Genomic DNA, 15,850 nt, shown 5'->3' with positions numbered 1-15,850 from the left:
GGGTGATGATAGGTGGTTTGACCCTCTCTCATTCCAAAAATTAGCTCAAACCTTCCGCAATAGCCCCAACCTCTATCTCCTGATCGACTATTAGATTCAGACTTGTTAGCAACTGACCAGATTTGTTGGTAACTGAGCTCTGATATCATGATTTATCGAACCAAGGGCCGCCATCGGCTAGGGCTACCGACTCTCGCCGGATTTGGACGAGGGCCATGACCCTCGCTGCCAATCGGCCAAGGTCGCCAACTCCTAGCCAGGGCCTGATGACCCCGGCCAACCCTCCCCCCTTGTCACTGGCCCTTCCCGGTGGGGGCGGGGAGGCAGCGGTGACGAGGGCTCGGCCCTCAAGCGCCTCCCTCTTTTTTTTTTTTTTTTTTAAATAAAATTTTTAAATAAATTATTTTTAATTTAATTTAATTAATTTTTTTTTCACATCGTATCAAAACGACATCGTTTTTGCATTGTCTAGCTATGTCAGCGTACAAAACGATACCGTTTTACACTTATTTCGCCGAAAATTGTGCACATCAGCATTTTAGCCAGATTGACACTTAAATGATCAATTTTACTCCAATTTTGACACTGAAGTGTCACTTTCGTAACTTTTGGCAGTTAAGTGTCCATTCATGCTAACTTTTAGCACTCTGGGGGTTCCGGTGTCTTATATTTTCGTGCAAGATGAATGTGCAATATTAAACAAGGAAACCTTACCAAATATAATGCGCAATGTGAATAGGGCTAACTACAATGCACATGATGAACATAAGTCGCACAGTATGTTCCAAGTTTGAATTACCATGAAGACTCGCACAGCAACTTCTCATTAATTCTCGAATTGCAGTCATAGACGGCAGCTGCAACTCTGGAAATACAAAGAGCATATTATGGTCAGATGAGAAAATTCATAGGCAAAAGACTTTCGGCATAAACCTCGATTTTTTAAGTCCCGTTTCGCCGGAAATTGTGCACATCAGCATTTTGGCCGGATTGGCACTTAAGGGCGTGCATGTTTATGTTCTCTTTTTCTGTTTATGAACAGATTTTCTGTTTTTTTGTTCCCGGGAACAAAAAAAAGAACAAAACGCATTTGTTTGCGTTTTTGTTCAAAATCCGTTTTTTGTTCCCGGAACAAAATTGGAACGGAATGAGAAAAAAAAGGTAGTTTTTTTGTTCCGTAAACACTTTTGAAGAACATTTTTCTCTCTCGTTTCTTTTCTTCTCTTTTTTCTTCTTCTTTTCTTCTTCTTTTTCTTTGGCCGGTCGCCGGCCTCGGCCATGGTCGGCGACTGGCCGTCGAGGGCCGGCGATCTCGCCGGAGCGTCGCCGGCCCCTAGCAAGGCTCAGCCTCGCCTTGGCCGGGCGAGCTTAAGGTCGCCAAGATTTGGCGAGGCCGAGCCTCGCTAGGGGCCGGCGACACTCGGCCTCATTGAATCTGGACGAGGCCAAGTTCGCTTAGCCAAGGCGAGGCTCGGCCTTGTCGTATCGGCCAAAAGAAGAAAAAAAAAAAAAAAAAAAAAAAAAAAGGAAAAAAGTAAAAATAAAATAAAAATATTAAAAATTAAAATAAACAAAAAAAGAATATAAATTTACTAAACGTGTTTCTATTCATTTTTTATTCCTTAAATAAGTTTACTAAACGCGTCTTTCTGGTCAAAAATTGTTCCCTGGAACAGAAATAATTTTTTCTATTTATGTTCCCTGGAATACTTTTTGAACAGAAACACAAACAAAAGCACACTAAATGATCCATTTTACTCCAATTTTGACACTGAAGTGTCACTTTTGTAACTTTTGACAGTTAAATGTCCATTCGTGCCAACTTTTGGCACTCTTGGGGTCCCGGTGTCTTATATTTTCATGCAAGATGAATGCGCAATATTAAACAAGGAAACCTTACTAAATATAATGCACAATGTGAATAGGGCTAACTACAATGCACATGATGAATAGAAGTCGCACAGTATGTTCCAAGTTTGAATTACCGTGAAGACTCGGACTACGAAACTGGACATCGGACAGCAACTTCTCATTAATTCTCGAATTGCAGTCATAGACGGCAGCTGCAACTCCGGAATTACAAAGAGCGTATTATGGTCAGATGAGAAAATTCATAGGCAAAAGACTTTTGGCATAAACCTCGATTTTTTAAGTCCCGTTTCACACGTAGATTTAGCAAAGTCCAAGCACCAAACGTACATCATTTTGCTTATATAAGCAGCCATGGAGCTCTGAAGAAACCAAGCTTACTACGCATCTTAAGAAAGAAAGAAGGGGGTACGTGAAAAAGGGCAAAAGAAGGGAAAAGGAAGGGGAAAGAAATGGCACCCAAGGCTATTGCTTGGTCTCCTTCGCTTGGGAAATTTTTGCGCGGTTTCATGGTTCTGGTCCTTCATTTCATAATCCTCCAAGCCGTTCCCCGTAGCCGATGCGGGCGTGGTGAAGATCTCTCATTTCTTTTTTTTCCTCTTTTGAATAATCTCCTTAATTTCCTGTAGCATCAATTGTTTCTCACGCAATTTTTTTGCGATTTACTCCGACATCTTCATGGTTTGCGTTTTGCGTGCAGGAGTGCCGGATCCAAGCAACCCGCAGCCTTCCCCTGGATGTTAATTTATGTACTTCCTTTACATTTTATATACCTGATAATATGAGATTTCATCATAATTCAAATTCGAATGGTGGTGTCCATCTTGCTTAAATGGACATATTTTCAGGCAAAATCGCACTAATATGAGCTGTTCAATGGCGTTGCAGAGGTACTTACATGACGAAAGTGGTTAATTTCGTGTATCTTGCTTCAGAAGAGAAGTGGAAGTCCCTAAACTTTGATTGAATGTTACGGGAAGGGATGACTAAAATGCTAGAAGTGGTCGCTGTATCACATATCTTTTTAAGTAGTCTCTGTATCTTCAGGCAACTCTTGGAAGGTTGTCCCTGCGAGAAGAAAAGAGTCCGTGAATCCTTGTTTATTAATAGTCTTCAAAGCTTGCATCGATTACAACTTTAGACTCAATCGATAAATTGATTATATTCAGTCATTGACACAGCTTTTATGATTTAGAGAGAGATTTACAATTGATTATGAACGTGAAGTTGTGGACAGAATGTAAATATGAATAATGGATTCTCTCCATGACAATGGGTGACATTTCTTATGATCCATCAGATACTGATGGCCTTGACAAAATATGGGAAATATGAACTGTGGCGCCATAGAACTTTTACGCGACAATCATTTTGGGCACAGTGTAATTGCAATTTGCATTCGGGAAGCGATTTGTCATGTGGAGAAGCAAGCTAAGTCAGAAGTGAGAGATTAGAAAGTTCAAAATCAAAATTGATGGGGTGAAATTTCACGTAGATAATATGATCGACCATTTATACCAGTCAGCCATATTATCTGATACACAATACTAAAACGTTACAACAATGAAGTTGCACGTTTAAGTTGAGCTACGGAGTCTCAGGCTCAAATGGCCAAGGACTCAAGTTGAGCTCAAAGGCATTGAACTGATCAGAGGACTAATCTAGCCATGCAATATAAAATCATAGAGGCGCGCCTATAATTTGACGGGCTTTGCACAATAAAAACAGAGGACTAATCTAGCCATGCAAATGGGTTTTTACCCCCCGTGTTAATTGGATTCTAGGGAGGACCGGAGGAGGGCCTGCGGTCCCCTATAGATATGTCCCACCTTCTCTCGTGGAGCTTTATGTATACTAGATGTAGGAAACATTTGGGTTCGGCGTCCAACATCAGGTTCATTAGAACACCATCAAAATTCCATGATTCTTATAATAATATAATCTAAATTGGTCATTCCTATTGTAGAAAGCAAGCAATCAAACAATAAAATAGACATAATAAAGAAAGTAGATCGAATTCCAGATTTATATGGTTTGATCGGAGTGATCTACATTCACGAGGAGAATAACAACAGATTTTACTATAAATCAAGTAATATAACAGAGATTGCACACTCGAGTCATTCAAACATTATTAGTGTTTTTTAAGCATCAATTACATCCAATAATGCATGCAATGTTTAGTTTCGAAATTCCTCACGGAATAATATTTCAATCTCGATGAAAAATTCACAAATTTTACCATAAAATTTCACGGCTCCAAACACTAATTTTTCTTGGATATAATTCATGAATAAAACCACAAAATAATCCACGCCAAGCACTCGCTTATAAACTGTGCTTCAAGAGATCTTCACGCCCGCCATGGCGCGAAGACCACGTTGCTCTTTCATCAACTTCAGCGCTTGGCAAGCGCCGCTTGCATCAACAACGCTTTGGCAATGGCGTGTCCTCTTTTGACAGATGAGCAGCCCATATACATATGTGCGTATATCTCATTCTTAACAAAAGACACGCTCGTTGACCGACTCCAACGTGGAAAAGAATCCCATGAAATCCGAAGCAAATGTCGTCAACAAAGTCAACAAATAACAACTATTTCTTCACTGGCTTCAATTGATAGAAGAAAATCCAAAGTCCAAATCTCCTTTTGAATTCTTCTTAGCAATAATAATTAGGAAATCATTATCTATAATTTCCTTTTATACTTTCTTCCATTGCCAACTCCAATTCGTCAAAGGAAGTTAACTTTGATTGACTTTGGACGTACGCAAAAAAATCCAAATCGAAATATTCAGATTTGTGCATAGGATTCAAACTCAAAAGGCATATTTTAACAATTCTCATCAGGAATGACTTTGAGCAGAGTCATAACCTTCTCTGTGATAGAGACTGATGTCCATTGGTTATTTCTCCCCAGAGAAATTATAACCAGAATTCGGATCCATGGGTGTGCCCTTTCCACATAAGAAAGGTAGCCGTTCGAGGCATGCAGCGTGGATTTGGCATCTCTAATTGTAGTCGGGTGGAGATGGAAATGCAACCCTCACACCCGCCCGCCCCATTGCCATCCTTATTCCATAATTTCTATTAAGTTGAAGTTAAATTTGCATGCTAGGGTCTAATCTCTCTCTCTCTCTCTGTATATATATTCTTCCAAGAAGGAAAGAAAGATTGCTAACTCGGGAAAAGGACGGAACAGTTCATATGTTTATTTAAACTCAATAAGCGTTGATGTAGCAACTCACGTTAGAAAAATGTGCATTGAAGAGATGTTCAAGGACTACTCTTGTCGTTATCCCCGAATTACATTACTTAAATACTTATGACGTTTTGCACAACTTTTTAAGATATTTTTCCTGCGTTAACAAATTTGAATTTTGTTAATACATAACACACTAACACATTTTGGCATCTGCATACGTATACGAACTTTTAAATAATTTTTAAAGTTTCAAATGAATTTTCGCTATCTAATTTGGGTATTGACTTCTTCAACGGCTGTTCTATTACCATGGTGATAATAGCCGGCATCTGACTATTTTACGTCAACTGTATTTTGCAGGAAAACTATTTGAGGCAACATTATTTATGTGCTACACAACCAAAATTCTTTCATATGCCGCAGATATGCTTTATTTTGACTTTCTCCCTCCTACTCCATTTCCTAAATTTTAATTCGAAAGTTGACAGCTTAATATGGTTTAAGTTTTTTTTTTCTTTTAGTCGAAATTTATGGTTTAAGTTCAGGGACACAAATTTTGACTTTATTGTGTGCAACATAATTTGTAGTATACAGGAAATTGGGCTAAATTTCAATGAAATAATGCATCATAACAGTATACATTACTGTATTATATCCAAATATGACTTTATTATGCACAATATACCAGGTGATGGAGACATGTCTCTAATTACATAAAGTGGATTCTACTTTTAAAATAAACAGTAAAATTACTCCTTTCCCCAATACACATGCAAAGGAAAACAATAAGACAATGGTTTTCTATATAGTAAAATAGGACATATACTACTTATGCACTTGATACGGTAAAGTGAACTTAATTTAAGATAATTTACTTTATGATATATACTGACATACGCGTGACATTTTTTATTTTCTCCAAATGATTATTGCCGCTATGATAACTCTTGAAGATATCATATTTTTATCTAAGACGGATGCGCAATATGAAAGAGGGAAAATTCCAAATAAGAATTTGAAGTGGAGTCGTTTTCTAAATGAGGACCTAAAATAAATATTGTTTCAAATAAGGATTCAAAGTATAAAGTCAGTTTCAAATAAGGGCCTGAGTTTGTCGGCCGGCCAATTTTCCTCAGTTGGCGAGCCCTTGATTTTTCCAGCGATTGAAATAGACCATTTTTGTCCAAAATAAAATCAGGATAAAAATTAAAAACAAATTCGATCTGGGAGTTGAACTCCATGGTTTTTTTCTGCAGTTGAAAAGGTAATAGAACAAGGGACCGAAAAAAGAGCAAAATCTTACCATTGTTAATCCTTTATCCAAAGTTGATTTTCCCAAATATTTAGTGAAATGTACCACTTTGCTAGCAATATGCTCAATGTTGTGACAGAGCTTATACATTCTCCGCACTCTTTGAGCTTACTTGCAGCAGAGGTCAATTGCAAATCTGGGTTTTTCTGACTCAGACTCACTATGAACCTATGATGGTTGAGTTTTACCGATCGATAAATAAAATGGAACCACTTTGCAACATGTTAATCGGATTTGATTTCATTAGAACCAAACGTCAATTGATCTATCCAGTGAAGGATTGAGTGGGAACCACGCACGAGCAACAGTCGTACCCAACTTGCCATGACTAACCTCCTCAGCAAATCTCTCTTTCTGACTACAACATTATCGAACAATAAAGAAGAAGACGAAGATCTCGAGATAGGTGAAGCCCATTTCTCAAAACCCACTTTTGAGGCTCTTACACAGTATCAAGCTCCCTCCTTCTTCTTCCTCTGCTTGCATATGACTCCCACTCACTCACCCAAAAACCTCCACCACTTTCGATTCTGCCCATACCCATGGCAACTGAACTTCCAGATCTAAGAACTGACTGGTTTGAATTCTCTCTCTCTCTTATTTTATTTTATTTTTGCCACCGGGGGAGGAGGAGAGAGGCTTTGTTAGTTTGTTTTTCTCTTAAACTTTATCTAGATTTTGTTTTGGACAAAATGTCCTGATCCGACTAATGGAAAAATCAAATGCTCATTGGTTGGTGGAAAATTGAATGGCTGACAAGCATAGGCTCTTATTTGAAGCTAACTTGCCATTTCAGATTCTTATATGAAATAAAGTTAATCTTAAATCATTTTTTTGAGAAAATTATTTCACTCCATGCCCTCATTTGAAAATTTTAATATTAAAGAAGGAACTTTACTAAATATAATGTGCAAGTGTGAATAGAGGCCACACGATCTGGTCCAAGTTTGAGTACATGAAGGCTCGGACTACGAAACTAGACATCGGACTGCAACTTATCATTAATTCTTCAATTGCAGTCATAGACGGCAGCTGAAACTCCGGAAATACAGAGGCATATCATGGTCAAATGAGAAAAGTCATAGGCAAAAGACCTTTTGGCACTCTTTTAAGTTGAGCTACCAAATCTCAGGCTCAAATGGCCAAGGACTCAAAACAAAGCTCAATAGGATGGAATGGACGCTCCTCGTTTGCAATATAAAATCATTGGGGCGCACCTATAATCTGATGGGCTTTGCACAATAAAATCAGGGGACTATTCTAGCCATGCAAATGGGCTTTCCCCCCATGTTAATTGGATTCTAGGGACTAGGGAGGAGGGGCTGGGTCTATCCCACCCTCTCTGTACATATTTCACTTTTTTTAATAAATAATTAAGGAAATTTTACAGCTTTAATACATTGTCTTTTCTTCGATTTATACGAAATAAATAACTTGATAATAAAAGTATCCAATTTTAGCATGTTATGAACAAGAATTCAAAGACACTAGCTTTTAATTTTTTAAAGAATCTAGAGATACTTGTTAACATGACCTTTTATCATATTTTTCTTGATTAATTATTCTCATTATTGTAACTTAGGCATATTTTTCCGTTGGCCCCCGGAAGAAAGGAGATGGCACACACTCAAATATTGGATAACCATTTTTTTCTCAGTTTTGCTTATAATGAGAACGAGGCTAGAAGCTTGGAGATCTATGTTCTAACACATGTATCCTATTTCACGTCATAACCATTTTCTCATCAGCAGATGAGATGCAATATTATTGCCAATTACCTCAATGATGTTCCTAGCAATCCTCGTTTGATCAACAGTTATTAGGACTGGTAAACTTAGAATAGAGGCACGAATATTCCACAGCCTCTCTGACACTAAGGAAGACCCTCTCTTTCCCGATCCTGTCCAGGAAGTTGGCCACCTTCAGCTTGTGGATCACTTGCCATCTGATGTTGGCCATAGCCACCTGCGAAATAACGTGCATGAACTGTAATTTTCGCAAGACGGTTCAATGACAAAGGATCGCAAGAGATTGAAATCCATGCAACTTGTTGGGCACTCTTACTTCTAGGCCAACCGAAACCAACATCTTGTGCAGTTCTTCGAGCGCGGCGATCCCTGATGTGTCGATGTTCATCACATCTGCCATGAGACAGACCAACTGATCAGTAAGGCCCTCTTAGCACTCTAATTCCAATTTGATTTGAGTTCATCAGGAGTTACTGGACATGTCAAGGACCACCACTTGAATCTTTCTCCTCTCGGTTCGTTTGGCGTCATCCTCTTCTGTCACTGACCTCATTATCCTAAAACAAAGCAGGATAAAGAATATAATATATAGACCACTATCAAAAATATATTCTTTAATACCATATGCCAAGATTCAATTAGATTGACTGATATGTCACCACCTTTCTCTGATGAAATTGGCATTAGCAAAGCACATCAAGCCAGAATTGATGCGGATCAAGAGGACACCAGGAGTTTCGATGGCCATTGGGTACTGTCTAATGTCGCAAAATACATCTGTCCCCGGAAGCCTTCCTAGCAGTTCTGTGCCAGGTCGAATGGATAGAAGTATAATATTTCCGAACGAGATAGCGACCTGCAATCAGTTCATAGTTGTAGGAAATCCTTACTTTCTTGTCTAAGGTGATGCCGCTAAGACTGAACTTTCATGTCAAGAGACTGTTGTTTAAAATAAAGAATATCCTTACTACAGCACAGAATTTCTGATCTGCTTGACAATCAATAAGACACTAATCCAAGAAAGTTTAGCCTGTCTTGAAATAAATTAATGTGTTCGATGCAGATGGCTTGTAACAGAATATGATTTTTTTTTTTTGGCCGATTCATGCCAAAACAGTAGACCTGAATGAGCTCTACCTTGAATGGATTATTCAGGATAAGCTCATCACCAACCAAGCAGTTTGAGGCTGAATTATGGATCTCAATAATGATATGGAACCCACAAGTCACGAGACTGCTAAATGTTAAGGTATTCAAGGTTCACATATAATAATGTTAGAAAGATTTGCAGACATAATAATTTATAATTCTTTTCAAGAATTCAATCGTTTTTTCATGTTAGAGAAATTGGGAATGAAAACTACCGCGGCTAGAAGGCCAATCTCCACGGACCCGAACAGGACCCCCAAGAAGGTGCCGATGCATGCTAAGAAGTCAAGCTTGTCAACTCTCCAGATCCGGAGAGCCTCATTCACATCGATCAGACCCGGAAGAGCCGACAAGATGATCGAAGCAAGGATCGCGATGGGAGTGTAGTACAAGAGCTTGGTGAAGAGCAACAGTGATATTAGCACTGTCACGGCCATCACAATGTTTGACACGACGGTCTGGCATCCTGCACTGAAATTCACTGCAGTTCTTGAGAAAGAACCTGTTTTGCATGATGAAGAAGCTATTTTACGATTACCAGAATTTGGACAATTTAATTGATAGGGAAAACACAGTGTAGACCAATATAACAGTGTATAAAAACCATTTGGGTTCGAGGGAGCTTTACCAGTTGCTACATAGCATGAGGTGAGAGATCCAGCAACGTTCATAAATCCCATTGCTACCATTTCCTTGTTCCCATCAATCTGGTAGCCTTTGATCGAAGCAAAAGACCGGCCAACTGCTATTGCTTCCTGAAGAAAGAACTTTTGAAAACCAATTAAGAGAAACTTCACGGAAAAAAAAGGAAAATTTTGGACAGATAAAAAGATTTTGGGCATGGAGGCGTACAGTGAGAGCCACGACGGCACAGATTAGACCGATTTTAGCAGACTGTCCTACATGTGGACCTGCAAGTTGCAACTGATGTGCTGAAATTGGATTTAATCCTCCTTTGATGTGCTTTACCACCTTCACACCATGCTTATCAGCACTCGTCAGAAAGACTATTAAGGTGGATAGGACTACCGACACTAGAGGAGCGATAGCCGGTAACCAGAAGAGTTTCTTGTTCTTTCGTCCCTGAGAACACAAGCAAATTGTGTAATTTGGTTAGCGAAGAAAATTTTCATGGGATAAATAGGAAACGCAGGACGTAAGATTTCCTTACGATGAACCTCGCAAAGAGGAGGAAAATCAGGAATGAGCATCCAAGAACAAAATTGAGAGGGTACCACTGTCACATGTGCACATTAAAAGATAATTGTCAGCCTTGTAGCGGAAGTAAAAAAACATTGTCTGAGACCATCTTAAATGGCAAAACTATAAAACACTGCCTGATATGATTCGATCAACTCTCATCCACAAATCTTTTCCTGAGGCAGTTTCTTGGAGAGACTAAAGAAAATACTGAAACAGAACGTACTTGATGGCGAATCGATCTAAATGCCGATTCTAGAACAGACACGACATCTGTTTTTGTTGTGAAGTGGCTAATCCCGAGTAGCCCTTTGAGCTGTTGAAGACCAATGATAATAGCTGCGCCTGCCATGAACCCAACGATTGCAGCATGCGAAAGAAAATCCACAAGAAATCCCAACCTGCAAGTCTCAATGTCTTCAAATGAGCTTGTAGAACACGGTAACAAGTTGAAGAAAGTAAAAAAGGAGCTTTTTGAGAAAAAAGGTACCTAAATAATCCAAAGATTGCCTGGAATGTTCCGGCAAACAAGGTTGCTGTGAAAACGAGCCTTCTGTAAGCACCGGGGTCGGTCGAAGGATCCTGTATTTTCTGAATCATGGAGGAAAGCAAGAGTGATACCACAGCGACAGGTCCAATGGCAATCTCCCTGGAACTCCCCATTAAGGCATAGACAAGAGGTGGGACCACGCTTGTGTCTGAATCCATTGCTCAAAAGATGAACTTAAATATTAAAATTTTGCTTGAAAGCCAAAAATAACGAAAAAGCGAGAGTAAATCATTACGCAAAAACTTACATAGACCATACTGTGGATCCAGTTTTGCCAAATTTGCATACCCAATGCTCTGCGAGAAACCAAAAACATGCTCTTAGAACTGAAGAGACTACACAATGTGACCTTCACAAAACACTCGTCTAGTTCAGGACTGCTTTTTACCTGAGGAATGCAGAGGCTGGCTAGCGTCAAACCAGCCATCAGGTCGCTTTTGAACTTGGAGAGACGGTAAGTTCTGCCCCAGCGGAGGATTGGGAAGAGACCTTGAAAGAGTGAAGCAGCTGCCCTGCACAGGGCTTGCTTGTCTGTCAAAGGAGATTTTTTCTTGTCATCATTGCTGTTGTTAAGAAGTAGTGTCCCTCTTACTGAGACGAGCAGATCATGCCAGAGGCTAGGAGGGTCAGGTGAATGAAGCACCCATTCAGCTCTCTCAGCCTGAGGATGACTGGTGATCTCAAAGCTAGTTTGAGGAGGCAACTCTGCTTCAGATTTCAAGCTATCTGTATCAGGCAGTGAAGCCATGGTTGTGTGAAGCTTTTCGGGACAAACTTAGAGAGCTATTTGCGCATCTGCAGCAGCTTTTATACCAACCTGACTTAGCGCAGGCGCAGGCGCACACGCACACACCCACGCGTGCCCCAGCTCACAGAGTATTTTACGCTGTAAGTCGACAAGGATTTTCACTTTGCTCACCGCACGGGAATATTTCTTTTGGCCTACAATTTGGCAATACTTGCGTATAAAATAATTAGGTTTCAAGCGTACGGTTGATCAAATATCGATATTGCATTTGAATACTATAAATTTCCCATCAGATGGCACAATTGGCATGATCTGCGTTGAATGGAAAATGATTGAATATTGCAATGGCATGACCCGGTCCATTTATGGCCCATTTGGTTCAGCTTTGGACAAATATTATTGGGAAAGCTAAAGGGGTTTATGAAAATACAAATAGATTGTAGTTTTAAAGTGTATTATGAAACGATTTAACTTAAACACCGTTTGGTAAAAACTATATTTTATAAAAGACTTTTGCTAAGTTTTATATATATAAAATGTTTTATTTATTTTTTTAATTTGGCCACTGGCGGCCAATGTCTGATGGCTAGATCTAGCCATTGGACAACCTCGCCTGAGAGTCGCTGGGCCTCAAGTGGTGGTCGCCTAGGTTTGTGCAACCCAAGCGACGGTTGCCTGTTGTCGCCGGACCTCAGGTGACGCTTGGGGTTCGTGATCTAGGCCGCCACCGCCTGGGTTGCGAACCCCGGGCGTTGTCGCCTGGGTCATGTAGCCGTTGCTTGGGTCGCGTGACCCAAGCGTCGCCTGAGATCTGGCGACCTCAAGCCACCGTCGCCTGGGTTGCACAAACCCAAGCGACCACCATCTAAGGTCGCACAACTTAGGCAATGGTGGCCGAGTGGCCACAACCCCCAGGTGGCAGTCACCAGCGTCGAGCAATGCCTTAGGCGACGGTCGCCGGCATAGGCAACTCCTTGGCCGGCAATCCTCGGCCTTCATTCGTTTCTCCAAAGAAGATGAACAGTATCATGGGATTTGCATTCTAAATATGTAACTTTTCAAAGTACGTCCAGAGCTACATTGGGCTAAAAGCTCTTAGAGCCATTTGGAGATGCAATTGTATTTTGTCAAAGTCGTCCAAACAATTGAACCAAACGTATTTGCATTTGGCCAAACCCCTTTAGAGCCTAAAAGCCCCTTCCAAATGCCGAACCAAATGGAGCCTTAATAGGTAATCCATCAATAACGAGTTAAGTTACGGTTTGGCTGACCTAGATTCCTGTTTTACGCACTTGTACTTTATCTGGTTTCATAATGGCACCGTTCGCATTACCAAGCCTTAAATAGAAAATGACTGGGTACTGTGACGGCATGACTCGGTCCATCAAACAGGTAATCCACCCATAACGAGTAATGTCACAGTTTGGCTGACTTTGATTCCAGTTTTAAGCACTTGTATTTTATCTGGTTTCATAAGGAAGCGCGAACATGAATGCGATAAGAGCTGCCCTTCACTTTGTTGCTTGATCCTGAATCAGCTCTAGAATCACGTGGCTGCAATTCAGAGCCAGAGGCTTCACTCAGCACTTTCTAACAAAACATTTACTGCTCTGAACTTAGATTGCCATGTTGCATCGACTCCGTTCCCTAGAGATCTCATTTCAGCTGTTCAATAGCTAGTCCGACCATCAACGTTCGGGAAACTCTCTCGGACGTTCTCTTGCGACTCTCTTACACAGCTCTTTTTCTGATAATGAGGAGAGGACTCACTTTCAAGATTAGTACATTCACACCCACGAATAAGAGAGTTTCTACGACTATGCCGTGAGCCACATTAAATCCAAGACAAATTATTTCGATTCCTCTCGGGGCAGAGAAACATCAATCACAACTTTCAAGGAGATGGGACTTTAAATCCACTCACGACCGACGGATTACAATTCCATGGCCCAAGATTGGCCTGGGGAGAGGAATTGGGGTTCTGGTCCCCAAAGGTTCCATCAAATCCCACTATGAAGCTTCTCATGAATAGCGCCACTACCGTCCCTGGCTCCATCGACCCACTTTTTAAGGTCTGCCCACTTCTTCCCTAAATTTTCCATCATCCTCCTTTCGGCTAAGATGCTCATGTATTTGGGAAATTGACACTAGGCGAAGAAACACAGACCGACCGAATTGGAAACCGCCCGGATCGGATCGGACTGGCTGATAATGGGTAGTTCATAGAGGCATTAGTCTAGTTCTAGATTTCATAAAATTGGAATCGTTGATTTTCAGTCGGGTCCCTAGCTCGAGAGAAGATCAGACCGATCTACTTTTATTTATTTCTCATGCATCCATTACTCGCCTCTTCCCTTCGCCTCTCGTGGCTCACAAGTCCAGTCACGCCTTTGCTCTTTCCCTTTCCTCTCACACGCACGCTTCTTTCAAACTTTCACAACTCTTATCACTGAAAAAAGTACCAAAAAAGTCATAAACCTATTGCATTGGTACCAATTCAATCTCAAACTTTTCAATTGGACCAATTCAATCCTAAACTTTTTAATATTAGTACCAATTCAGTCCATCTGGCGATGCTGACGTGGACGTTGGCCGGTGACCAAACGCTAACGTGGCAATTTTTATGATTTTTTTAATTATTTTTTATTAATCTTTTCTTTTTCCTTTTCTTTTCGTCTTCTTTCGGCGGTGGCTGGCGAGCCTCGGTGAGGCTCGCCGCCACTAGGCGAGGGCTGTGGATGCCCTCGCTTGCCACCGGCGAGGGTCGCGGCCCTCGCCCGGCTTCTCCCAAGGCTGTCGGCAAAGCGGCTTCGCCCGGATCTAGGCGAGGCGGCGAGGCCATGGCAGCCATCGCTAGGGCAGAGGCGAGGGCCGCAAAGCCCTCGCCAGCCACCGGCGAGGGTCGCGGCCCTCGCTTGGCCTCACCAAGGCCGCCTCGCTCGTGGCTTAGCCAGCTCCCGACCTCGATTTCCTTCGCTTCGTCGCCGATGGCTTTTGCTCTTCTTCTCCTTCCATGAGCAGAAAGTCGTGAGCAATCCCACCAGCTGTTTCGATGGCGAAGGCTGGCCTCACCCAGATCTGGGCTAAGCCAAGGGCAAGGCGGCCTTGGGCGAGGCCGAGCGAGGGCCGCGACCCTCGCTGGCGGTTGGGGAGGGCTTCACAGCCCTCGCCTTTGCCCTGGCGATGGCCACCATGGCCTCGCCGGCGGCCCTGGGAGAGGCCGAGCGAGGGCCGCGACCCTCGTCGGCTGCAGGTGAGGACTTCAAGGCCCGGCCACCGCCAGGAAGAAAACGAAAAGAAAAGGAAAAAGAAAAAAATAATTCAAAAAATTCAAAAAAAAATCATAAAAATTGCCACGTCAACATCCGGTCACCGACCGACGTCCACGTGAGCACCGGCTGGCCAAAATTGGCCGGATTGACTGAATTGGTACCAATGCAATATGTTTAAGACTTTTTTTGTACTTTCCCCTTATCACCTAAGCCCTAATCGCCTCTCAACCTCACCCACAATAATTGCCTCTTGCCTCTCACCCTCACTCATCGACGGTAATCGCCCCTGGGGAATCACGAAGGTCAGAACACCATCAGTGCTCATGGAAGCCACGGCCTCGCTCACCCTCATCTTATGGTTTCTTCGCAGCTTCATCTTGATGGTCTCGTCCCCTCGGCCAATCACCCACAAAGCATGGCCCCACCGGATCTCCTCCCTCAACTCGTCCGGCCTCAGCCACGGCTTGTCCATCTTGTACACGAAGGCCCCCACCGTCTCTTCCTCAATGATCCGGTTGTACAACGTGGTACCCCACACGTGTAGGGTGGTGAGAAGTTCGAGATGGACGACGAAAAAGAAGGCCGCGTCTTTGATTTTCTTCCAACGCTTATCATGCAAGTCTAACATTGGACCATCCTGGGAACCGAACGGGACCGAATTTGTTGGTTACGTCCGATCGAGTCCCCAGTTCTAGAAACTAGGAACCGATCCTTCTGGTCATGTTCCTAATTTTTACGTGGGACCGGATCAGAAATTGATCACCCTTAGTTGATACAAATAATGGCTAAACTTTGGC

At 41.9% G+C, this 15,850-nt stretch overlaps 1 protein-coding gene across 2 annotated transcripts; it reads right to left on the bottom strand.

Moving 5' to 3' along the window:
* Nucleotides 1–8,020: 8,020 nt before the first annotated feature.
* LOC104449388 (low affinity sulfate transporter 3) lies at nt 8,021–11,813 on the bottom strand. 2 transcript variants are annotated; one of them, XM_010063525.3, is made up of 12 exons: nt 11,422–11,813; nt 11,281–11,329; nt 10,974–11,181; nt 10,710–10,884; nt 10,455–10,520; nt 10,136–10,366; nt 9,912–10,050; nt 9,499–9,785; nt 8,797–8,990; nt 8,609–8,691; nt 8,451–8,527; nt 8,021–8,351 (listed from the first exon to the last, which is right to left on the bottom strand). In XM_010063525.3, the coding sequence occupies exons 1-12, from the start codon at nt 11,779–11,781 to the stop codon at nt 8,196–8,198; spliced, it is 2,025 nt and encodes a 674-aa protein (XP_010061827.1). In that variant the 5' UTR covers nt 11,782–11,813; the 3' UTR covers nt 8,021–8,195. The 2 variants fall into 2 exon arrangements, with proteins under 2 accessions (XP_010061827.1, XP_010061828.1); XM_010063526.3 differs by having other exon boundaries at nt 9,912–10,038.
* Nucleotides 11,814–15,850: the final 4,037 nt, after the last annotated feature.

Source organism: Eucalyptus grandis, chromosome 6 (genome assembly GCF_016545825.1).
Source record: "Eucalyptus grandis isolate ANBG69807.140 chromosome 6, ASM1654582v1, whole genome shotgun sequence".
NCBI lineage: Eukaryota > Viridiplantae > Streptophyta > Magnoliopsida > Myrtales > Myrtaceae > Eucalyptus > Eucalyptus grandis.
This window is presented reverse-complemented; position numbering and strand designations above follow the sequence as displayed.

Bases quoted from the DNA above. Each gene is read 5' to 3' on its own strand.
- LOC104449388 (XM_010063525.3), bottom strand. From the start codon at position 11,781: ATGGCTTCACTGCCTGATACAGATAGCTTGAAATCTGAAGCAGAGTTG. The intron at 9,786-9,911 runs GTAAAGCTCCCT...CATGCAAAACAG, and splicing joins CTCATGCTATGTAGCAACTG to GTTCTTTCTCAAGAACTGCA. The intron at 8,352-8,450 runs GTAAGAGTGCCC...GTTATTTCGCAG, and splicing joins TGGTTTCGGTTGGCCTAGAA to GTGGCTATGGCCAACATCAG.